The sequence below is a fragment of the Patella vulgata genome, chromosome 3, assembly GCF_932274485.2.
Source record: "Patella vulgata chromosome 3, xgPatVulg1.2, whole genome shotgun sequence".
NCBI classification, from domain to species: Eukaryota; Metazoa; Mollusca; class Gastropoda; family Patellidae; genus Patella; species Patella vulgata.
Genome location: NC_065881.2, coordinates 54825325 through 54850835, shown reverse-complemented (window position 1 = coordinate 54850835; position 25511 = coordinate 54825325). Strand labels below are relative to the sequence as shown.

The 25511-nt window shown below is 35.4% G+C and overlaps 1 protein-coding gene across 3 annotated transcripts in view; it reads left to right on the top strand.

Moving 5' to 3' along the window:
* LOC126815424 (uncharacterized) overlaps positions 1 to 19224 on the top strand; it is a 79359-nt gene extending 60135 nt beyond the window's left edge. The window contains exons 1-8 of one of the 3 annotated variants that reach the window (XM_050541056.2): positions 3292 to 3485; positions 6508 to 6733; positions 7558 to 7657; positions 9134 to 9282; positions 9529 to 9625; positions 12759 to 12923; positions 15784 to 15854; positions 17319 to 19224. In XM_050541056.2, the coding sequence (XP_050397013.1) occupies positions 6561 to 6733; positions 7558 to 7657; positions 9134 to 9282; positions 9529 to 9625; positions 12759 to 12923; positions 15784 to 15854; positions 17319 to 17355 (792 nt within the window). In that variant the 5' untranslated portion in view covers positions 3292 to 3485; positions 6508 to 6560 and the 3' untranslated portion in view covers positions 17356 to 19224. Of the gene's footprint in view, positions 1 to 3291; positions 3486 to 6507; positions 6734 to 7557; positions 7658 to 9133; positions 9283 to 9528; positions 9626 to 12758; positions 12924 to 15783; positions 15859 to 17318 lie in introns of those variants that run through there. The other 2 variants (XM_050541059.1, XM_050541060.2) reach the window with 2 other exon arrangements.
* The last annotated feature ends 6287 nt before the right edge of the window (positions 19225 to 25511 follow it).

Genomic DNA, 25511 nt, shown 5'->3' with positions numbered 1-25511 from the left:
CAAAATTTCCCTCATCGCACAGTGTATGGCGTCTGCCCGTCTTCATTAGCCCAGTTCCAAGCAGAACAGAAGGACGTTAAACCCCATTTCATTTCTTTTCATTTCTTGAAACTAGTTGGGAAGCCCCCCGGTCCCTACCCCATGCCCCCAGCTCCTTCAGCTATGGCTACGAGCATGATTTGCTACTATATTATCTTAGCCCGCTGCCACCGCTGCTTAATATTGAGCGACTTGTTTATTCGACTGGATTATTCGACTGAATTATTCGACTGAACTATTCGACTGGTTTATTCGACTGAACTTTTCGACTGAATTATTCGACTGGTTTATTCGACTGGATTATTCGACTGAACTAACTGACTGATTTTATCGACTGGACGAGGCCACATGAAAATGTCAAATACCTCATCCCCCCCACCCCCGCCCCACCCCATCCGTTTCTTCGTTTATATCATATATAGTGACTCTATTCTTTTCGAGGCGGACAAGGACAGCTGTCTAGTCTTTCGGATGAGACGAAAAACCGAGGTCCCGTGTCTACATTGGAGTGGACGTAAAAGATCCCTTTGACAGATGGAATTCGATATAAGAGTAGGCCGTAGTGCCGCTGTCCGGGCAAAATTTCCCTCATCGCACAGTGTATGGCGTCTGCCCGTCTTCATTAGCCCAGTTCCAAGCAGAACAGTAGGACGTTAAAACCCCATTTCATTTCTTTTCATTTCTTGAAACTAGTTGGGAAGCCCCCCGGTCACTACCCCATGCCCCCGGCTCCTTCAGCTATGGCTACGAGCATGATTTGCTACTATATTATCTTAGCCCGCTGCCACCGCTGCTTAATATTGAGCGACTTGTTTATTCGACTGAATTATTCGACTGAACTATTCGACTGGTTTATTCGACTGAACTTTTCGACTGAATTATTCGACTGGTTTATTCGACTGGATTATTCGACTGAACTAACTGACTGGTTTTATCGACTGGACGAGGCCACATGAAAATGTCAAATACCTCATCCCCCCCCACCCCCGCCCCACCCCATCCCCTTTCTTCGTTTATATCATATATAGGGACTCTATTCTTTTCGAGGCGGACAAGGACAGCTGTCTATTGTCTTTCGGATGGGACGAAAAACCGAGGTCCCGTGTCTACATTGGAGTGGACGTAAAAGATCCCTTTGACAGATGGAATTCGATATAAGAGTAGGCCGTAGTGCCGCTGTCCGGGCAAAATTTCCCTCATCGCACAGTGTATGGCGTCTGCCCGTCTTCATTAGCCCAGTTCCAAGCAGAACAGAAGGACGTTAAACCCCATTTCATTTCTTTTCATTTCTTGAAACTAGTTGGGAAGCCCCCCGGTCCCTACCCCATGCCCCCGGCTCCTTCAGCTATGGCTACGAGCATGATTTGCTACTATATTATCTTAGCCCGCTGCCACCGCTGCTTAATATTGAGCGACTGAATTATTCGACTGGATTATTCGACTGAATTATTCGACTGAACTATTCGACTGGTTTATTCGACTGAACTTTTCGACTGGTTTATTCGACTGGATTATTCGACTGAACTAACTGACTGGTTTTATCGACTGGACGAGGCCACATGAAAATATCAAATACCTCATCCCCCCCCACCCCCGCCCCACCCCATCCCCTTTCTTCGTTTATATCATATATAGGGACTCTATTCTTTTCGAGGCGGACAAGGACAGCTGTCTAGTCTTTCGGATGGGACGAAAAACCGAGGTCCCGTGTATACATTGGAGTGGATGTAAAAGATCCCTTTGACAGATGGAATTCGATATAAGAGTAGGCCGTAGTGCCGCTGTCCGGGCAAAATTTCCCTCATCGCACAGTGTATGGCGTCTGCCCGTCTTCATTAGCCCAGTTCCAAGCAGAACAGTAGGACGTTAAAACCCCATTTCATTTCTTTTCATTTCTTGAAACTAGTTGGGAAGCCCCCCGGTCCCTACCCCATGCCCCCGGCTCCTTCAGCTATGGCTACGAGCATGATTTGCTACTATATTATCTTAGCCCGCTGCCACCGCTGCTTAATATTGAGCGACTTGTTTATTCGACTGAATTATTCGACTGGATTATTCGACTGAACTATTCGACTGGTTTATTCGACTGAACTTTTCGACTGAATTATTCGACTGGTTTATTCGACTGGATTATTCGACTGAACTAACTGACTGGTTTTATCGACTGGATGAGGCCACATGAAAATGTCAAATACCTCATCCCCCCCACCCCCGCCCCACCCCATCCCCTTTCTTCGTTCATATCATATATAGGGACTCTATTCTTTTCGAGGCGGACAAGGACAGCTGTCTAGTCGTTCGGATGGGACGAAAAACCGAGGTCCCGTGTCCACATTGACGTGGTCGTAAAAGATCCCTTTGACAGATGGAATTCGATATAAGAGTAGGCCGTAGTGCCGCTGTCCGGGCAAAATTTCCCTCATCGCACAGTGTATGGCGTATGCCCGTCTTCATTAGCCCAGTTCCAAGCAGAACAGTAGGACGTTAAAACCCCATTTCATTTCTTTTCATTTCTTGAAACTAGTTGGGAAGCCCCCCGGTCTCTACCCCATGCCCCGGCTCCTTCAGCTATGTCTAAGAGCATGATTTGCTACCATATCATCTTAGCCCACTGCCACCGCTGCTTAATATTGAGCGACTTGTTTATTCGACTGAACTATTCGACTGGTTTATTCGACTGAACTTTTCGACTGAATTATTCGACTGGTTTATTCGACTGGATTATTCGACTGAACTAACTGACTGATTTTATCGACTGGACGAGGCCACATGATAATGTCAAATACCTCATCCCCATCGCCCCCCTAACCCAACATATCATATATAGGGACTCTATTCTTTTGGAGGTGGACAAGGACAGATGTCTAGTCGTTCGGATGGGACGAAAAACCGAGGTCCCGTGTACACATTGGCGTGCACTTAAAAGATGGGGGCATATGGGGATGAGGGAAAAAGTCAAGCATGACTTTATTAAGCCGCGGTGGCAATAACTAAGATAACACCTTAAAGTTTTAATTTGAACAATCAAATTTGAACATGAGGGGACGTAAAAAATAAACAAAAACAATGATAAAAGATATTGGAATTAGTGCGTTTTTTCTTTAACTTATACAGATTACAAACGATTCCAAAATTTTAATAAGCCATCGACCGGTTTATTCGACTGACTATTTGTTTTGGACTTAGGGTCGACTCACATAACATGCCTTGAAAATTTTATGTCAATAGAGTTACCTCCCTTTCCGTAAATGCCGACTACTTCCACTTTATTTAGAGGAGGGGCCTAAATATTTTGTGCAGCTAAGAAGGTGGCGAAATAGACATCAACAATGCAGAGTTTTATTTTTTAATTCAAAATTTATTTATGTAAATTTCATGTACCGTACCAAACAAGGCCAAGAAAGTTTATAGGTCCAGACTGCTATTATTACAACAGTAGCCACTGAGTAGGTATTCTAGAACTATGGTATGGTCGGCAACTTTTTTTTTCGGCTGGGCAAATCATTTTTACGCAGAAGGGGAGGGGTCACTGCATGTCTCACCATACCCTACCCTACCCCTCACCCCCGACTGGCAACATGTGTGCCCTCACCCTCGACTTATCTCTCCGGCCTAGTTAAGCTCTGAACGTAGGTCTCATTACACTCGGCCTAGTGTAATGAGACCTGCGTTCAGAGCTGAACTATCTCCGGCCGAACCGTCGACTTCCCACTCCGTTGGACCACCCTTTGACACTCACCTTAATATGAATCATCATCAACTAAAACAAATTTTCCACAAACGTTATAGTTTTATATTAGTTTATAGTATTATTATAGTTTTCAAAATGTAAATTTCTAGCAATTTCATTTTAAAATTATATTTCTATGATATATGTTCTCATTCTCTGATGTTTGTGCCGGAAAAACGGAAATACATTGCTCGAAAAATGGACAGATCACTGAATTTGGGAGGGGGGGGGTAGCAGCTCCCACGCCTACGATGTTAGAGACTTGCTATGCTGTGTGCAGTGAGGTAAATTTTGACCAGATAGTAGTGTTACGGAACTGTCAAGGGTTACCCTTAGCAAAAAGTCCTACAGAATAGCAGTGTAGAATTCTATAGAAAATCTATAGAGTTTTTTTGGGGGTGTGTCCCATGTTCTATAGGATAAAATTCTATAGTATTCTAGAGAATTTTGGGGGCCTGTAGGAAACAACGGCCCCAAATATACTACAGTTTCTGTAGCGCACATTCTATAGTTTTTCCTACAGATTTATGGCAAAATTTCTATAGGAAAATACTATAGTATTCTACAGTTATGTATAGGAATGAATAATGTAGTATTCTGTAATTTGGAAATTGGGCCACAATAGTTTTCTGTAGGAATGGGTACTATAGAATTCTATAGACTTTTTTTTATTAAATCTTATTTTGGGAATAAATATAGTTGGCCCATGATTTCTTCTAAATTGATAAGCTTATTTTTCTCTCATGGATTCTTCTAAATTGATAAGCTCATTTTTTCTCTCATGGATTAATCTGAATTCTGTTGATGATTCACCAGCCGGAACTATGAAAAGTTCTTTTCTTGGTAAAACTGAAATATAGGGAAAAGAATAGGTAATAAAGTTAAATAAATAACAAAATCACATAAATCTTATCTAATTAAAGTAATTTAATATTATTGTTAAGAAAGTAATAAAGTATACTTATCTTTCTATCTTTAATCGACTCTGTGAAAAAACACCACCATTCTCTTCAGTTTCTTGTTAATACTAAAGTTGTTATACACTGAATTTTTGAATTTTAAATTCAGCCAATGGCCTAACAGATTTCAAGAGAGTACATTGTCTGTTAATTATAATTTGTCCACAGGTATTCACGGTTGACAGAATCTGAGTACAGAATCTGCTATAGTCATTAAAATCTAAATAAACTGTGTCTTTATTTCATTGACTTCTGAAGAATAATTTATTATCTGATATTTTTGTTGTGAACATCTACATTTACTGGCATTTTTTGGAGGGTGGGGTGGGGAATTCCTTTGAGTGTCAACATCGTAACACTATTTCATTCATATTATATACACTATTTTATACTTTATATTTTATTTTTCGTGGTAAGCTTATTTTAGTTTGTCATTTGGTATCACAATAAATTAAGGAAAACTGCATCCAGGAAAATTATGTTGGAAAAGTTTACATTATTCACACAAGTGAATCACTAAATTCTATTTTATACTTTATATTTTATTTTTCGTGGTAAGCTTATTTTAGTTTGTCATTTGGTATCACAATAAATTAAGGAAAACTGCATCCAGGAAAATTATGTTGGAAAAGTTTACATTATTCACACAAGTGAATCACTAAATTCTATTGTAAACTATAGTATGAATAAAGGACATCACCAATTTATGAAATCTGTAGTATAGAACATTGTTTCTACAATATTATGCAGGAAACTATAGTAGGCTATTTGTTAAAATGGTTTAAGTACAGTATACATATAAATTCTTAGTTTTCAACAGAATGTCATAGACAACTATAGGAATATACTACTGACTTGAGACAATAAGTTAGTTCTATACAAAACTATAGTTTTTACCACCAAATCTATAGGAATCACAGCTGACATGAGAATACAAGTTAGTTCTATAGCAAACTATAGTTTTTAGCACAAAGGCTATAGAAAACTGAAGGATTACTCAACTGACTCGAGGATACAAGTTAGTTCTACAGAAAACTATTGCAGCACCAATGAATCTGTAGGTTTATTTTTTTTCCAATAGTTTCTTACAGTATTCTATAGAATTCTATAGGAAATTACACTTGGAAAATATTCATCTACCAATCCTATACAAAACTATTGTACATGTTTTTGAATCTATAGTCATGTAAAAAAATACAGAATGATTTCGTTTTCCTGCAGCATTCTATAGCATTCTATAGAATCCCACAAACTTCTATAGAAATGTGTACACACTAAAGCTTTAGCCGATTGTGCTATTCACAACATTTTGTTTTACAAACTGTTTAGTTTTGTTCTAAATCTAAAGCTGCAAAAATGACCATAAAATATTTTATTAATTTTTTTTATTTATTATGAATCCAATTAAATGCATATTACATGCATTTAACAAAATAGCATAACATCTTATGACATTCTAATTGCACTATTTTTACTCATCATGACATACCAGTACATTACTGTACATTACATTAGCACAAATTGTTGCTTGTTGAATGTTTTGTCATCTGACAATCAGCCATCAATTAGATATGAAGTGACATAATATTATAACAAATATCTAAATCTTTTGGTCTTGACTAGCAGTACTCCAATTTGCAGGATGTATTGGTATGTTTTAATGTTTAAATATACATTTAATTAATTCATATGTGTCATTGTGTTTATAGTAATTGTTATATATGTAATATGAAAATAAACTAGAAAGCTTGAAATATATTTGACTTGATTTTATTTTAGGAGTCAATTATAATTCCATGTATTAATTCCATGTAACACTATACACACCAATAATGGCTACAGCAAGACCAAAAGTAAAGCCTTACTATATCAGAGGAAGCATTGTACCATTTGAAGAAGATGCAATGCATGAGTTTAAAGGTCATAGAAATTTGACCATTGAGGAGTTACCCCCTTGGACTCAGGAGAGTAAAACAGAAAAATCTTCTCGAAAGTCTGTTTCAAGGTATTTTTTTGACCTGATGGGAAGAGTTCAAAGAAGTCATTCCCAATGACATTGTTTTAACTTTATGTATGGCAGGCAATTTCTCTAACATATTTTATATATCATGATTCTGAATGCATTTGACCGATATATATGTTTGGTTTACTGTTGGAGGTTTTGAACGCAATGCAGGACAAATTTGTTCAATCTTGGTGATATTGTTCAGTTAGGCTAAGAAGAAACCCTAATAAGTTGTGGAATTTTTATACGCCCACATGAAATATAGGTTTATCTCACAAAGATCTCAGTTCCTTTTGATATCGGCATGTATTGAACTGTAACTCCATGGATTATGGCCATTGATTATACGAAAAATCACGTTTTTAGCTTGTGGACGTTTACCCGATTTTGATGACACTTAAAATATGTGTTTATAACCAAAAGATCTCAGTTCCTTTCGATACTCGCGTGTGACAGACTGTAACGTCTAGGATTATGACCCCTGATTGTACGAAAAAGTCACGTTTTTACCTTGTGGTCCATCTAGAGGTCACAATTTTTAAATTGATTTAAAAAAAACGTTAGAATATATCACCGTTGTACCATAATGACGGTTGAATGTGAATTTCATGAAAATCAGACCGAAACGGCCTGACAATAGTCGCTCCATGTACCTATATTACAGCATTTGAGATTTTGTCCTTCTATTTTGACAGTGTTTACCTCATTCGGCGACCGACTGCACTTATTTTGCGACCAACTATTTTTTTCCCTGCTTGTTCTCTGTCCATACCTTGGAAAATGTGGGCGTATCTTGCATGGCAACACATGTTTGTTTGTTTCAGGACAATCAATGCATTTTTAAACACAGGATATGGTGGCACAGTGTATCTTGGTATAATTGATTCTGGTAAAGTTAGTGGTCTAAAGCTTACACAATACCAGGTATAAATTGTATTTTCCTGAAATAAATGTTTTTCTATCTCCACTCGTTATCTAAAAGGACAACAAAGTTGATGGTCCAATTCTGACTTAAATTATGGTCATTTTACGTTTACGTTGGTTTCTGTTGATTTCGCACAGACAAATATAGTAATAATTCTTTTTAATACAATCAGCATATTCTATGGTTTTTGGTTTTAACTCAAATGCTCTTAATTACATAATAACTACAGTTTACTAGAGCCTGTAGATATTTGTGAACGATCTGGCTTGTTGTGCCATTAGATAAAAGACTGTGTTATTAAATCTAATTATGTTAAAAAAAATCTAAGTAGGGAACGTGCTGGCATGTATTGACAAGATTTCACAACTATATGTTATGGTATGTGATAGGCAAGGACAACTGCGACTCAAAATAGTGTTATATGTAGGTCAAAGGGAGATAAAGATTTAACGTATTTAGATGGTAATGGTTCAAACCCAAATCTAGTATTTTCTATAAATAGAACCAAATGAACCTAGCTATTTTTTCTAGTTGTTTCGGCGTTATTCTTTGTTGAATAATACTCGGGACAGTAATCTTTTCCCTCATTGTGTGAGCCATGGTAGCTCAGTGGGAAAGACGCTGGCTTGCTAAACAGGAAGTCTTGAGTTCGCTCCTGGTATTGGCCAAGAAAGTTCCTCTTGATTTTACGGCACAGTTTCCGAGGTCCCGTGTACGCATTGGCACGTAAAAGAACCCTTGACAGTTGGAATTCAAAATAAGAGTGGCCGTAGTGCAGCTGTCTGGGCAGATTTCTCCTCACAGCACACTATATATCTGCAATAATTGTAACCATGATAATTGTCTTATTCACGGCTACAATTGATACACACTACAAGCATTTGTGCAGTTAAAAATAGTTTTGTGGAATACTGAAATCTTAACGAACAGTTTTTGTATATTTTCGAGGGGACGTGAAATCACAAGCATGTTCTAATTCTGGTTCGGTGAATCGGTGGCTATTTTAAAAGGGACAGAAATATCCCATAGCCACTGGATTTTTATTAAAGTTATGAATTTATGTGGTAAGTTTAAACTTTAATTCAATGGGAATTGGTTTATTATATGTTAAGATGTGCAGTACAGTTTGGGGTCAGATTAATTGGTAATTAGGGGGGTTAGAGACCAGTAACTTTTTTGTCATTTGATGACAAAACGTGCTCAAAGGAAGTCCTTAGAACAGAACGATCCACTACTGTGGCTGGAGCAAGGGGAAAGACATCAGTAGTGGAACCATTTCTACACCCTATATGGCTTATGCGCATCTTCATTAGCCCTGTCGATTTTGAGAAGTAGAATGTTAAAACCCATTTCATTTTATTTACCCCCATTGTAAAATTGAAGTTGAAACAATTTGTGGTATGTATTTGTGACATGATTCCCAGTCAAAGATCTTGAAACAGCAACTTGCACTGGGTTTTATTTTATTGTTTCAGAAGGACCATGTGACAGGTAGTTTACAAGATTTAATGGGTAGATATACACCACCTGTTAAATCTCATAGATATAAAATTAAATTTATACCGGTATTATCCAAAGGTTACTCAGAGCAAGACATTGCGAGACAATGTTCTTATGATTCTAGGTATGACCTGATAACATTTGCATTTAATATCAGAAGTCGGTCTAACAAGTTGAAACAAAATCTTAATTGATAAATTATACACTGAATCTCATATACCAAGTAGCTAGAATCTAATTATTTTTATTTTATGAAATATGTACATTTTCATGATTTCTGTTGCAGTCCACCAGCTATACAGATATACAATGTATCTAAATTAGAGGCAAACCATTAAAGTTAAAGCCTATATATTGCTTTTTTTTTCAGTTCTGTGGTTGATATTACAGGTAGATCAAGAGAACATTTATATAGGACACACCGTTATTGTTGGTGTGATAACGACTCTAATGCTCAACATAACTGTGTAAGTTGAAGAACATTTGAAGAGTTCAGGGGAAGAACGATCTAAGTCTAAGTTAAATTTTTGTCTTTTCGCATAAAAGGCAAAACAGACTTTTGGACGAGAATGCTTGACGCGAACAAAACAACGAGTGGCTTTAATTACAACTTCAAAATGATGTTGAATACGAATCATAATTACCAGTACAACAACTGACTTCCACTTTTCAGCCAAATTAAGGTCAAATAAATACGATGGACTTGTATTTGTCTTGGAGGCCATTTCAGAAGGGCCTTGGTTCGATGCGACTCCGATCGTTTTTACCTGAAATTGATTGTTCCACAGAAAGCTTATTCCTTTTGCTACCAGATGGCGCCATTAAATGGGGTTCGTTGAAAAAGTGACATAGATCGTTCTTCCCCCGGGGCTCTTCATTTACTAATGATCTTTAAAATAAGGTGATAACAACATAATGCTGTAGTTGAATTGAGATCTGTATGGAAATCAAAAGCATATAAAATCTTTGTCCTCTTTTTCGAAAATTGCAATGTTAAAGAGCACATAAAATATATACACTTTAAACTAAAATCCGAACACAGACACTATTCTGTAGAAAGAATGCTTCCTTAAATTATTTTCGCTTAATGATTCGTGAATAGTGCTCAAAGGACAAATTAGGAGTTCATGAAAAGTAAAAAAAAAAAAATGTCTTTTCAAAATCTTAATTAAATGTTATATTTTAATGTAATGCCCGAGGGAGAAATTAAGGAGTCTGTTGGAAGAAACCTTTCAAACTAAATTGTCTTAAATAAATCTCATGGTATTGTTCTCAGTTTTAATTGAATAATACATAATGTCAATACAAAAGGTTAGTGAATCTACTGAAACTGAATGTATTGTCCAACCATAAATTATTGATGCAAACAGCTTTATTTATATAGAATATGTACATCCTATATAGTAATAACATATACACTCACATGTTATAATGTCGCCCCGTACCTCTATCAACTTTATAGGCCCTACTTATTAGTTCTAAACTAATTTGTTTGTGGACACTCTACAGGTCACAATTTTTATCCGATTTTGACCAAACTTGAAATATAGGTCTATCTCCCAGAGATCTTGGTTCCTTTCGATATTGGCATGTATCGGACCATATCTTCATGGATTATGGCCCTTGATTGTACGAAAAATCACGTTTTTAGCTTCTGGACACTCTAGAGGTCACAATTTTCATCTTAATTGATGAAATGAAATGTTTATAACCCAAAGATCTTTCAATATTTAGGCAAAGTGGATCTTAATGTCCTGAATTATGCCCCGTTTATGAATTATGGCGTTTTTAGCAAGGGTCCCTCTAGAGGTCACAATTTTTATCCGATTTAAAAAACTGTGTGAATATATCACCGTTACACCCTAATGATGGTTGGGTTCGAATTTTTGAAATTCAGACCAAAACTGCCAGACAAAATGGCCGCTCCTCATACGCAAATAGTGTAAAAATATGGTATTTCAAGGTTGTGAACTCTCTACAGGCCACGATTCTTATCCGATTTTGATGAAACTTTAAATTTATGTTTATATCCGAAAGATCTTGGTTCCTTTCGATAATCATGCATATCTGAACGTAACTTCCTGGAGCAGGGCCTCTGATTGTTTGAAAATCGCAATTTTAGCTTATGGACCACCTAAAAATCACAATTTGTATACAATTTTAAAAACCGTGAAGATTGAGTTTGAATTTTGTAAAAAATCAGACCGAAACTGCCAGACAAAATGGCCAGTCCTTGTACGCAAATAGTGTAAAAGTATGTAATACTAAGGTTGTGGACATTCTAGAAGTCACAGTTGTTATCTGATTTTGATGAAACTTAAAATATATGTTTGTGTCCCATAGATCTTGGTCCCTTTCGCTATTTGCGCATATCAGACCGTAAATTCCTGGATTATGGCCCCTGATTGTATGAAAAATTGTGTGTTTTAGCTTGTGGATTCTCTAGAGGTCACAATTTTTTATCCCACTATACAGAATTGAATTATTCGCTGATTTTCATCAAATATTAAGGAATCGTTAATATGTGGGTAAAGCTTGATGACTTTGAGCTTTCTTGCAAAAGCAGCAACAGAGTAATGACCTGTGTCTAATAGGCTTCTGTTGATAAGCTTAAACAATCGTACTCTTACTCCATCTACAGAGTTCAATTTTTCACAGATTTTCAGAAATAGTTCATATTGTCATAGGCGTACAGGACGGATGGAGGTTAGGGGGCCAGACCTGAAATGCCCCAAAAAATTCCTGTTTACAGACGGCCCACTCCGGGCATCAGCAAAGGGGTCTCATCAAGAAAGTTTGGAAAACTAAACAGCCGCAAACACGTTTTCTTGCTATTCCAACCTGTGAATACAGGAACTTCAATATGGTCCAATATAGCCTAACCTGAATTACAATCGTATGGGGAACTCGCCCTCCCCGAGAAAATTTTGAAAAAACAACTGTTTGAAAGTTTGTACATGTATACATAGTTGTGCCATATTTGCTAATTAGAAATTTCAAGGATTTAATACTAGTTTCCATGGAATCAAATTTCATACAAATTTTGGTATACAATTATGATGTGTAGCATATTTCACAAACCGTTCAAAATAACTGTATAAAACCTTGTACACACATCATCCCATTATAGTAGTTATGCCTTTTACTAATTAGAAATTTCTCAATTCAATAACTTGTGTTTTCACGAAAACATATTTTATTTAGTTTCTGGTATACAATTTTTATTCCAGAGCTTTTCTTATCTCATTCAAAATATCTTTGTACCCACATCAATCTATTACATCTCAGAAATTTTGTTTTTATTCATGCATCTAGAACTGAGCATATGACATGATGCATTGGTAGTTTAATTCTATGGAAAATGGTGGTGGTAGATTGTAATTAAACTTAATTTATGTGTACATAACCTATGCCAGTGGCAAAATTGGAATACCTAATAGGCTACTCTTTGCTATATATCTTAATTTAACTGTAGATTACCAATAACACAGATTGTCTGTCCCTGTACTTTTCATGATATGTCCAACAGCCAGTATATATATGTTGATGTCTAAGTCTTCTTGTTGATAATAACTGAATTTCAATACTTATATATTTAAGGGATTATTAATAGCTGATTATATAATAGAAATAAGGATTAAACCGTGGGATTCAACTGATCCTAGAAACAAAGATCATGGTATGGGCACCTTAATCAACCTTCATCCTATTCACGAAAATGAAGAAGGATCAGTTTATTTTCGAAGACAAGCTAGTCTGGTTAAGGTATTATTAACTGAGACATATTTTTCATACGCCCACATTTTCATGTATACCTATTATGCCATCGCCCCTGTCTGTCCGCCTGGACGTCCGTACATCCAAATGTGTTTGTAGACAGTCTACAGGTCACTGTTTTTATCCGACTTGACGAAACTGGAAATATTGTACTATCTCCCAAAGATCTTGGTTCCTTTCGATATTGGCATGTATTGTACCATAACTTCATGGATTATGGTCATTGATTGTACAAAAAAACATGTTCTTAGCTTGTGGACACTCTACTCTAGAGGTCAAAATTTTCATCTGATTTTGATGAATCTTGAAATACATGTTTATAAACCAAAGATTTTGGCCCTTGATTGTATGCAAAATCGCGTTTTTAGCTTGTGGCCCCCTGGAGGTCACAATTTTTATCCGATTTAAAAAAAGATTTGAATATATAACCGTTACACCATAATGTTGGTTGAGTTCAAATTTCGTGAAAATGGGACCAAAACTGTCAGACAAAATGGGCGCCCCCTGGTACGCAAATTGTGTAAACATATGGTATATCAAGTTTGTGGACCCTCTAGAGGCCACAATTTTTAACCGATTTTAAATTTATGTTTATATCACAAAAATCTTGGGTCAACCTAATGACGATTTTCGTGAAAATCAGACCAAAACTGCCTGACAAAATGGCAGCTCCTTGTACGCAAATAGTGTAGAAGTATGTCATACCAAGTTTGTGGATCCTCTAGAAGTCACAATTAATTGTATCAGATTTTGATGTTACTTAAAATATATATTTATGTCCCAAAGATCTTGTTTACTTTCAATATTTGCACATATCAGACCCCAACTTCCTGGATTACGGCCCCTGATTGTACGAAAAATCATGTTTTTTAGGCAACACAAATAAAATAAGTTGTTTCTCGGGCACCGCCCGCACGCAAAATTGGTTGCGCGTGCCGCCTATATTAGTCTTGATGAAAAATAAAAAATATATAACGCCCGCCCGAACATCTATAAGCAAGTCATAAAAAGAATATCCCGCTTTTATCTACATGCCCCAAGCGTGAATATCCATTCAAATGTATTAAACTGATTCAGATGTAAACGCTCATTTACGGGTCTTTTTTTAAATTTTAGTGATATCAAAAGAACCTCAATTTTTGTATCACGTGATTTTAATTACCTCCCCTGGTGAACTAGAATTTGATTTATTTCAATCATTCGATCTTAATCGGCTCATTATCGCCGGCTTCAGTCGGTCCATGTATGAAAAAATCCTACTTATAAAACAATGAATCGTAGAACAGGTTAATTATTATAACTTGTGGCTACGAATACGATACGATGATAGTCACCATACCTTCGACTTTAGTCAGAATCTGGGTCATTAGCACATTTAACGGTAGTTTTGATAATCCGGAAAATAATAATTGGATTACACATTTGATGGTTTTACTGACCAGTTGTTAGTTAAATTTAAATAGTCATTCGATATAAACCCCAGATAGAACACCGAATATCCTGAGAAACACAATGAATATCCTGAGAAACAGTCATTTCCCGAATCCCGATGACATGCATTGGTTGGAATTAGGTCAATCATTATAAACCAGCGATACTGGATTTAGATCTAAGTGTCGTTAATTACCGTAATGATTATTTTTGATACACATGCTGACAGAGGCTTACTCTTTAAAATATTGTCGTTATTATGGACGGCTATTAATATATAGTAGTACGGAATTTTATTTTAAACCAATTTCAATTATGGTTGTCACCATTACCATTAGTATTAATAGTAAGCTACATTACGTGAATTAAATATGGAAAATTATTTTCCTTTCAGTCAGTGTTCAGTGTTTGAGTAGACTTGATTTTTGGGTTTATGTTCTAAGTATGTATAATATATAACTGAAAGCAAAACCGTAGACAAGTAATGACTTTTTCATTAAAAAAAAAAAAAAAAATACAAGGCCGCCCTCCCGCCCCAACAATTTTCAACAATGGCCAAATTTTATTTTGCACCATCCTCTAGCCAGAAATGAGGTAAAAAAAAAAAATAAACCGCCCTCCCCCCCTACAGTTTCAGCTGTCAGTTGCCCGAGAAACAAGACATTTATTTTGTGTAGCCTTAGTTTGTGGATTCTCTAGAGGTCACAATTTTTTATCCAATTTTAAAAACCATTTAAATATATCACCATTCCACCATAATGAAGGTTGAATACTAAATTTTTGTGAAAATCAAAACGAAAATGCCCGTCAAAATGGCCGCTCTTTGGTCACAAATTGTGTAAAAGTATGTAATACAAAGGTTGTGGACCCTCTAGAAGTCACAATTTTTATACGCCCACATTGAAATGTGTGGTATACACAGTGTTTAAGATCATGAAACGATTTTCAACTATTTTGATAATTACTGCCAGAGTTATGGCCCTTGATCACTTTGATTTTGAGCAATTTCTGATGATAACTTCCAAACTTATTGCAATTTTTGTTATAGAATCTTCTGAATTCTTTAACAACGAAAGTTATCACCAATCTATTTGAAAATTTTATGCATTATTTAAATTAGTTTGCATGCACTTCTGAATGTTCTGGTGACAAAAATTATCATTGATCTTTGTAAATTGATATGCTTTGTCTAAATTAATGAAATGAAGAAGCCTATCAGATTAATGTTAATTACTTTGCTATGCACTATGACATGGGCAAGTATATAGATATTGTTATACAGGCACTTACTGAGCACTTACATGTATAGTCAACCCTACACTGTGATTAACAAATTTTATTCGCTAAAAAATATCTTGGACGGCTCCTTTAATTGTATTACAGTACAGTAATAATATAATAAATGTATTTGTTTCAGTATTCTATAACAGATATTGTGCAAGTTACTAGAAAACAAGTCAAAGACAGTTGTAGAAAGGAAATAGAGAGGTAACCATTTATTAAAAACCATTTATTAATAATTGATAGCAAAATCAAGGAGGTGTCCAATGCAATGTGTCCAAAAAAAAACCAAACCAAAAACCGGAAGGATAAAAAAAATTGGAGCTTTTATAATAATAATAATAACCAGTGCAGTTAGCTGTTCTGTGTAATAATATGGTTAGGGCTGGGTAAAATATCGATATAAATCGATAGTATCGATTGGACAGCCCAGAAAAGCACTATCGATAGCGGTGGGTTACTATCGATTATCGCTCTTCGTCTATTTTTCTTGCGTCTGAAATGTCAATGTTTTCTTTCAGTTAATCATAATACACCGCTCACTTTAATTACTATCAAGTATCAATGTAATACATAACAATTTCCCTTTGCAAGCTTCAGAATTCGTCTGCCATATTGATATTTTCGCGCGCACGTACGCAATGTTTTGAATCGGAACAAGTTCATTTTGGTCCCTTAACATAATTATTTATGATATTTCTTCATTCGGAACCACGGCAGCATTATTTTAATAATAAACAACATAAATTTACGTATATATACGTGATATAACAAGTTTTATTAATGTTTTCCAAATAAATCTCCTTAGACAGGAGCAAACGATCTTTCGCAACTTCGTATGGTTTTGAACTTTGAACTTACACTGTATCCAGTCTTGATGATGACCGTGAAAATAAGTTTGTTTTCGATACTATCGATTATTGACCGACATTTCATTGCCGATTATCGATAGTAAAATCACTATTGATACCCAGCCATAAATATGGTTACCATTTTTCAGTGTATTATTTATGGATGGTTAATGGTCATAGCTTATTAAGTACAACATAACCCTTTATTTAGTGACTATAAATGTGCGAAACTGATTTAAGGCTTGGTAAATATTGTGGTGTAATTGTAGAGATATTTGGAGATATTTATTTATGGTGGGTCACCCTACCATAGTGCCGCTGTCCGGGCAAAATTTCCTTCATAGTATACTGTATGGCGTATGCCTGTCTTCATTAGCCCAGTCTGAGCAGAACAGTAGGCCGTTAAACCCCATTTCATTTCATTTTTTGGGGAGCTGTGACACCGACCTTCGCAAAAATGATTTGCCCCCCCCCCCCCCCCACGCAAAGTTGCTGACCATAGTTCTGAAATGCCCACTATTTGTAATGGACAGCAGGCAGGGATCATCATGTCGAGTATTAATTTGGGGACGTGGCACCTGGCACCACATTTCATGTTATTGGTTATGTTCTGATATATATCTGCCCTATATTTTGTGTGTTAATTGTTCAGAATTCGCTAAAGAACGATTTTCTGGGCTGGAGAGCGTGTTTGCAGCCGTCCCATCTTCAAGGGGGGGGGGGGACTCTGCGGTCAGCAAGCTGGTTACGGGCCTGACCTAGATGTGTAACCCCATTCCAATCTATTCAGTTTAATATTTATTTATAATTTTCATTTTAGGTTAAAAAGAGAAATAAATCAAGCATGCAAGAAATAGTTTGATGGATGGTAGAATTTCCTGATCTTCTCTATTTTTAAGATGTAATATTATAACATTGTTATTTTTTCAATATCTATTTTGTTAACGATATTGAACATAGAAATTTTCCATGTAGATTGCTATATAATGATTTATTGACAGAAAATTGAAAAATTGTAATTATAAAAACATATTAAGTTGATGTAATTATTCAAAAATGCCATTTTACATTTCTTGCTTATCAAATGTAGTTTTCCATAAAGTTTTCTTGTCGTAGTTCAAGTCAATATTTGTTTATGAGGATGCTTGATTGTGAGTCCAGAAGGCTCTAAATTGACATAATTACATTTGAGTAACAGAATTGAGTTTGCCAGCTAGTTCTGATATATATGAACATGCCATTAATAATAGCTGATATATGTCGATATCATGTCATTAGCTTATATTAATCTAGTCTTCATCTTACTACGGTACTAAAGACATCTGCAACCAATAAGAACAATTTTGCATATATATTTAGTCTTTTTAAATAAAACTTGGTAATTAGAATCTTGAATGATGTCATTTATAATTCAAAAGTAAAATTTCAGTACAGTAAAAAGAAATATCAATATTGTATAAAAAAATCTTTTTGATTATGCTTTGTATAACATGAATTTTATTGAAGTAAATCAAAGAAAGTACTTAAAAAAATCAGTCTATTTGAAAACAAAATAAAAATATTGATATGCCAAATGTTTTGCCATTTACGCGTAAAATGTGTATTTCAGTGTATCAGGATTTTTTTTGACAACCCTGAACACTTGAATCTCAATTGTTCAGAAAAGTACATACGAAGCTAAGCAAATGAATGTTCTGTCCTGATGTTAATATATATTTTTGTATTTTATACTAGTAGATTTAGTTTTTAATATAGTAATTAGTGGATTTAATATTTTAGTAGAGTATAGCTTTTTAGGAAATTATATATTTTTATAATTAAGGACCAAAATCTATTTGATTTAATTAAAAACTGAAGTGTTAATTTGATTATCGGTACATCTAAAGTTATATGTAGATATGGGAAAAGAGTAAACTCCATATGATGATATTTTCAGCTTAATGAACTCCACAGAAGTGTGGCTAAACTAAACTCCATATGATTAAATGTTCAGCTTAGTGACCTCCACAGAAGTGTGGCTATATAGCTTTCTTTTGTACTTGAACTGTCTACAGCACAAATATCTGTTGGAATCTACCATAGCTATAACTTTTAATGTAGCATATTTCTCCCCTGACCCAACACCACTATTATCGTACAAGATCTTAACAAATCAATACTTCATTTTCTCTTAAATCAAAGAGGTTGTATCCATTTAGTAAAAAGATTACTAATTTAATCTTATATATGAATCACACAATTGTAAATATTTTTAATGATTTTTGAATTCATGTATGCAGAGCCATTTACACTATGTTGTAAGAAATTTGTCAAAGGTAATTTCCTATCAAGGTGGTCAGATTGTGGAAACAAGTGTAGTCAAAACTGTGTTAAGTTTCCACAAACAAAATTCACTTCCATTTAGGTTTAAAACTTTATTAATATGTTTAAAGTGCTTTTCTTTAACCTTTTCAATGTAACATCATTTCAAAGGAGAGTCCGAGGTTGATCCTATTTCGACAGGTCAGGGTCCATATTCAAAGGATATCTTAAGTCTAAGATAGTCACTTAATTACTAGATTTCACTTAAATATACGTAACTATCTGTAAGTTAAGGGTAAGTGGTATTCAAAGGCAATGTTAAGTATCAAATTTTCCTTTAAAGTTAAGTTTAGTATTTAGCGGTATTCAAAGGCCAGTTTAAGTGAGAAAAATCCAGTTAACTTTAAGTGACCCATTGAAGGTACCTTAGGCAACACAAATAAAATAACTTGTTTCTCGGGCACCGCCCGCACGCAAAATTGGTTGCGCGTGCAGTCTATTTATTAGTCTTGATGAAAAAAAATAAATATGTAACGCCCGCCCGCACATCGACAAGCAAGTCGTAAAAAAAATATCCCGCATGTACCTACATCCGCCATACATGTATATCTATTCAAATGTATTAAAACTGATTCAGATGAACATGCTGTCTTTTTTATCCGAACAATGGCGAAGTTTGGCAGATTTGCCTTTTTTATTGATATCGAAAGAACCTCCATTTTGTATCACGTGATATTAATTACCTCCCCTGATAAACTAGAATTTGATTCGTGTTAAAAGTCATTGGCGACAATATTTCAATCATTCGATCGTAATCGGCTCATTATTGCCGGCTTCAGTCGGTCCTTGTTTGGAAAATCCTATTGATAAAATAATGAACCGTAGAACAGGTTAATTAATTATAGCTAAGAATACGACACGATGGCGATAGTCGTCATAATGCATACCTTAGAATCTGGGTCATTATTAGCACATTTACGGTAGTTTCGATAATCCGGAAAATAATAATTGGATTACCGATTTGATGGTTTTACTGACCAGTTGTTAGTTAGATTTAAATAGTCATTCAATATAAACACCGGATAGAACACCGAATATCCTGAGAAACACCGAATATCCCAAGAAACAGTATTTCCGGCAATCTCCAATACCGATGACACGGTGTGACATGCATTGGTTGGAATTCGGTAAATAATTATAAATAAACCGGCGATACTAGATTTAGTTTTAAATACTGTTTACCATGATTATTATTTTTGATACACCTGGTGAAAGAGGCTTAGTTTTTAAAAATATTGTTGTCTTTATGGAGGGCTATTACATAGTCGTATGGAATTTTATTTTAAACCAATTTCAATTATGTGAATTAAATATGGAAAATTATTTTCCTTTCAGTCAGTGTTCAGTCTCAGTGTTTTAGTAGACTTGATTTTGGGTTTATGTTTTAAGTATGTACAATAAAGTTGAATATAACGGAAAGCAAAAACGTAAACAAGTAATGACTTTCTCATTTAAAAAAAAAAAAAAGAAAGACCGCCCTCCCGCCCCAACAATTTTCAGCAATAGCCAAATTTTATTTTGCACCATCAATGAGTAAAAAAAAAAAAAGAAACCGCCCTCCCTTCCTACAGTTTCAGCTGTCAGTTGCCCGAGAAACAAGACATTTATTTTGTGTGGCCTTAAAGTTAAGTGAGGTTATAATGACTTCTTTTAACCAGAGTACACAATGTAGTAGCATGCCCATAATAGCAATTTTAAAAGATAGGGGTTTGAGATTGAAACAAAGACAATGTTGCCAGTGTAGCTGCCATGCCATAATAGTGCATAACTTCACTACCACCGAGATGGTCAAGGTTGATTTTTTTGCGATCATTTATCATGTTCGTATTGCTTAATCATATTTTCCATATAATAAAGTTTGATGCATTAAATTCATTTGTAAAATTGACATTGCGATGGCATTCCATTGTAGATTTCAGCAAATATTTGTACTGCCGCGAGAAGCAATGCATGGTTTATTTTTTACAATTCATTCCCAAATGTTCTTGTCTTCGTTTGTATAAATATATGATGATGACTGCTGACCAAAGCATGCCACCAATGATTTACAATTTATTTCTTGTGTTACCTATTGCGATTTAATTGGTAGTATTTATCCGGGTAGAAAATAACGCCTCATGCATCTTTCGTACACGCAATGTACCGACATGGCCGGGCCTTTGGGATTCTAAAGTGTAGGCTCTGACACAATTTCTATGAATTTCTCATATGATAGATTGTTAAACAACACTGAATGATTTGTTCAGTCTAACTTTAAAGCCAAAAGCCCTGCATGTTTTATGTTCATTATACATTGTTAAAATAGTAATGTTTACAATATCATTATACTACCACTATTCGTTAGCTGCAATTGAAATTTATCGTTTTTGAAAAACATCTACAAAAACGACTGTTCCGGCAACTGATGTGTACAATCATGATATATCATAAATAGCCATACTATTTTCATGCGTTACGATATAATATTTCGACAAACATTTTCCTTGTAAGATTTTAATAGCGTATGGTGCTCTTAAGGGGACATAACTTGTGTGCGACATGAATAATTCTTGATTTTTAGCAGTGGAGGTTAATTCATAAGTTAAAAATTTTTGGCTAATGTGGGTATTCCATATTTTAAGTGTTCAGTTAAGTGTTCCACATAGCCAATTATATGTAAAATAGAGCCTTTGAATACTGATTTAAGGTATTTTTATTCAACTTTAAGAAAACCTTTGAATACGGACTCAGGTCTATCCACTGTCTTGAAGATAGCCTACACAATTTGAACACACACATCCATGCATTGAATGCTGAAGTTTTATTTTTATAGTTTATTTTTTCTTCAGTTATACTATAGTGAAATTCACCTGCAAGCATTTTGTAATTGTCTATCTTGTAAAAATGAAGATAATGCCATATTTTAATTTTTTTTAGATATATAATGTTCAAAATAAAACATGCATAAATCCAGCCTGTTCATTTGTATTAGAGAAGTTTTGCCTGAAAGTGTAAAAGTATGGCATACCAAGGTTGTGGACCCTCTAAGAAGTCACAGTTGTTATCAGATTTTGATGAAACTTCAAATATATGTTTATGTCCCAAAGATCTTGGTTCTTTTAGCTATTTGCGCATATCAGACCATAACTTCCTGGATTATGGCCCCTGATTGTACGAAAAATCGTGTTTTTTAGATTGTGGATTCTCTGGAGGTCACAATTTTTATCCGATTTTAAAAAATGTTTAAGTATATCACCATTTCACCATAATGAAGGCTGAATTTCGAATTTCGGGAAAAGCGAAACTAAACTGCCCGACAAAATGGCCGCTCTTTGTACACAAATTGTGTAAAAGTATGTAATACGAAGGTTGTGAACCTTTTAGAGGTCACAATTTCTATCCAATTTTGATGAAACTTAAAATATATCTTTATATCCCAAATATCTCTGATATTATCCGATTTTGATGAAACTTGAAATTTATGTTTATATCCCAGATATCTCAGTCGTTCGAATGGGATGGAAAACTGAGGTCCCGTTTATACATTGGTGTGCATGTAAAAGATCCCTTTGCTGTTGGAATATTCAAAATTTCCCTCATTGCACACTGTATGGCGTACATCCGTTTATTTACCCAGTCGGAGCAGAACCGTAGGACGTTAAAACCCATTTCATTTCATTTCATTTCCTAAGGATGACCTCTGTCATTTTTGGTGCATGTCCGATTCCCTAGGACAGAGCCACACCCAATTTTGTGTGTGTGTTTCGCCTACAGGCCACAATTCTTAACAGATTTCATATACCCTAAGGATGATCCCTATTTTTTTTGGTGAATGTACAATGTCAGTGCTGTATCATAAGGTCTGTCATTGAGTCAACTGGCGTGGTTTCGATTCCCCGGTTGTATGTGACAAGGAGTAGGGTCGCCTGTCCAGCCTTGTACAAGCGAATTATTGAAATAAAATTGAACCAGTCCCGAAATGACCTAGTTTGTGTCCTACTAGGGAATGTAAAAGATCCCTTGGCAGTTGGAAATCGATATAAGAGTAGGCGATAGTGCCGCTGCCCGTGCAAAATTTCCCTCATAGCACACTATGGCGTATGCCCGTCTTCATTAGCCCAGCATAAGAGCAGAACAGTAGGACGTTAAACCCCATTTCATTTCATTTCATTTCCGACTGCAAAACTTCCTTAAAACTTCTAGTGCAACCAGCTGGAGAACTTGGTCCGATATACGATTCCAATGAACGATTACGCATGGGGAAAATGAGTGTTGATACACATTAATTTTACAGTGGTATGGTATAAACTTTCTGCTGTGACGAACTGATGGATCTTGTAGTATATAGACGTTGGTACTGCTACCAGGCTATGTACAACATTGTACATAAGTACTAAGTCCAAATATTGTCTGCATTGTTCCAGGGATGGCCAGTTAAGCTGCTGTATCATAAGTGTAACACTACTAGGGTTCTGCTGCGGGTTCCAAATTGTTGAACTATACTCGATATTCGGTCGTACTAATGTTTGGTAGGCATGCTCTTTCACGTTTTTTGGACAGTGTCTAAGATTATGTTTCAGGAATCCTAAGACTATTGAGGCTTTTGAGGTTATATATGATGTCTATATGTAAGTTGTATATCAGTGTTCTACTCCTAGGTATGGATGATTTTCGACGACTTCCAACGATGTTCCTTCCATTTTGTAATGTGGTCCCTCTATAGAGGTCAAAATTTTTATCTGATATAAAAAAAAACGTTTGAATATATCACCATTACACCATATGGTTGAGTTTGAATTTTGTGAAAATCAGACCAAAACTGCCGGATAAAATGGATGGTACATGTATATGAAGGTTGTGGACCCTCTAGAGACGATAATTTTGACCTGATTTTTATGTATGTTTTTAACCCAAGATCTTGTTTCGTTTCGATATTTGTGCATATATCAGACTTTAACCTTCAATTATGGCCCCTGATTGTATGAAAAATCGCGTTTTTTTAGCTTTTAAAAACTGTTGAAATATATCACCTTTCTACCTTAATGAAAGTTGAATTCATATTTCGGGAAAATCGAAATTAAACTCCCCGACAAGATGCCCGCGCTTTGTTTGCAAATTGTGTAAAAGTATGTAATAAGAAGGTTGTGGACCCTCTTGAGGTCACAATTTTTATCCGATGAAACTTAAAATATATCTTTATATCCCAATTAAAATACCTCAGTTCCTTTGACATTTGCGCATTTTAGACTGTAACTTTCTGGGTTATGGTCCCAGCTTGTTCTCTATCCATCTCTGGCAAAATGTGGATGTATCTTGCCTGGCAACCGCTGGTTTATTGAAATTGTCATATACGGGCATATACGCTCAATAAACACTAAATTTGTGATCTAAAATGGGTACAGACCACAGTTAATACTTCAACCAACTGACTTTGACAAAAGAAAATGTTGCTTGTCGTTTAGTGTGTAATATTAGATTTATAAGTGTAATTTAAAATGAAGATGTAATTTTTGAAAATTGAATGAATACAGTCCATTTTAATTGCTTGGGAAGAAAATATATTTATACCTGTTAGGCCTACATAAAGGTATTAATTTAATTTTTCAGGATTGTGTATGAATGATAATTGTGTGAGAATGTGAGATTAAAATATATACATTAATAAATCATAAAAACATAAACCATACAGTTCGGTGTGAATAATATTGCTGTGCTGCGGGGGTCACGGTGGCTATGTGATAAGATGCTGGCTCGCTAGCCTGGAGGTCGGATGTTCGATCCCTGCATTAGCCGAGAAAGTTCATCCAGATTTTCCGACATGGTTCCCCCTTGTCAGTGATGCAGGATGGAGGGCCTGACAAGGACAGCTGTCTAGTTGGTCGGATGGGACCAAAAACTGAGGTCCCGTGTACACATATTGGCGTGCACGTAAATGATCCCTTGACAGTTGGAATTCGATATAAGAGTAGGCTGTAGTGCCACTGTCCTGACAAAATTTCCCTCATAGCACACTATGACGTATGCCAGTCTTCATTAGCCCGGTTTGGAGCAAAACAGTAGGACATTAAACCCCATTTCATTTCATTTCATTTGCAGTGCTGGCTATATGTACATGTATATAAGCTTTTCCTTGATATAATTTTTTAAAATCTTTGGTATTTTCAGTAGTATGATAGCCCTGCATTTTGGTACCTAGGGGAGTGCCAACTTGGGAAGAAAATATATTTGTACCTGTTGCATATTTTAATTTATCAGGATTGTGTATAAATAATAAATGAAATGAAATGTTGTTTAATGGCATATAAATAATAAGCGTGGGATTAAAATATAAATCATAAATACATGAACAATACAGTTTGATATGAATAATAATTTTGCTGTGCTGCTGATACAAATTTTTAAAATCTTTTGTATTTTCACTGGTATAGACGTAGACCTGTGACTGTGTTAAATTGGTTCCGAATCCAATAGGGGAGTGCCAGCTTGGTGGGAAGAAAGTTATGTCATGTTGATTTATTTAATGTAGTTAACTACATAAATAAATGTGATCCTGATTGATAAATATGTTTTTTTTCTTTTTTTTTGGTGGGGGTGGGGGTATTATTTTTGTTTTATTTTTATTCTTACTCTTAGTTTATTCTTCTTCTGTTTTTAATACTCAACGACGAAATTT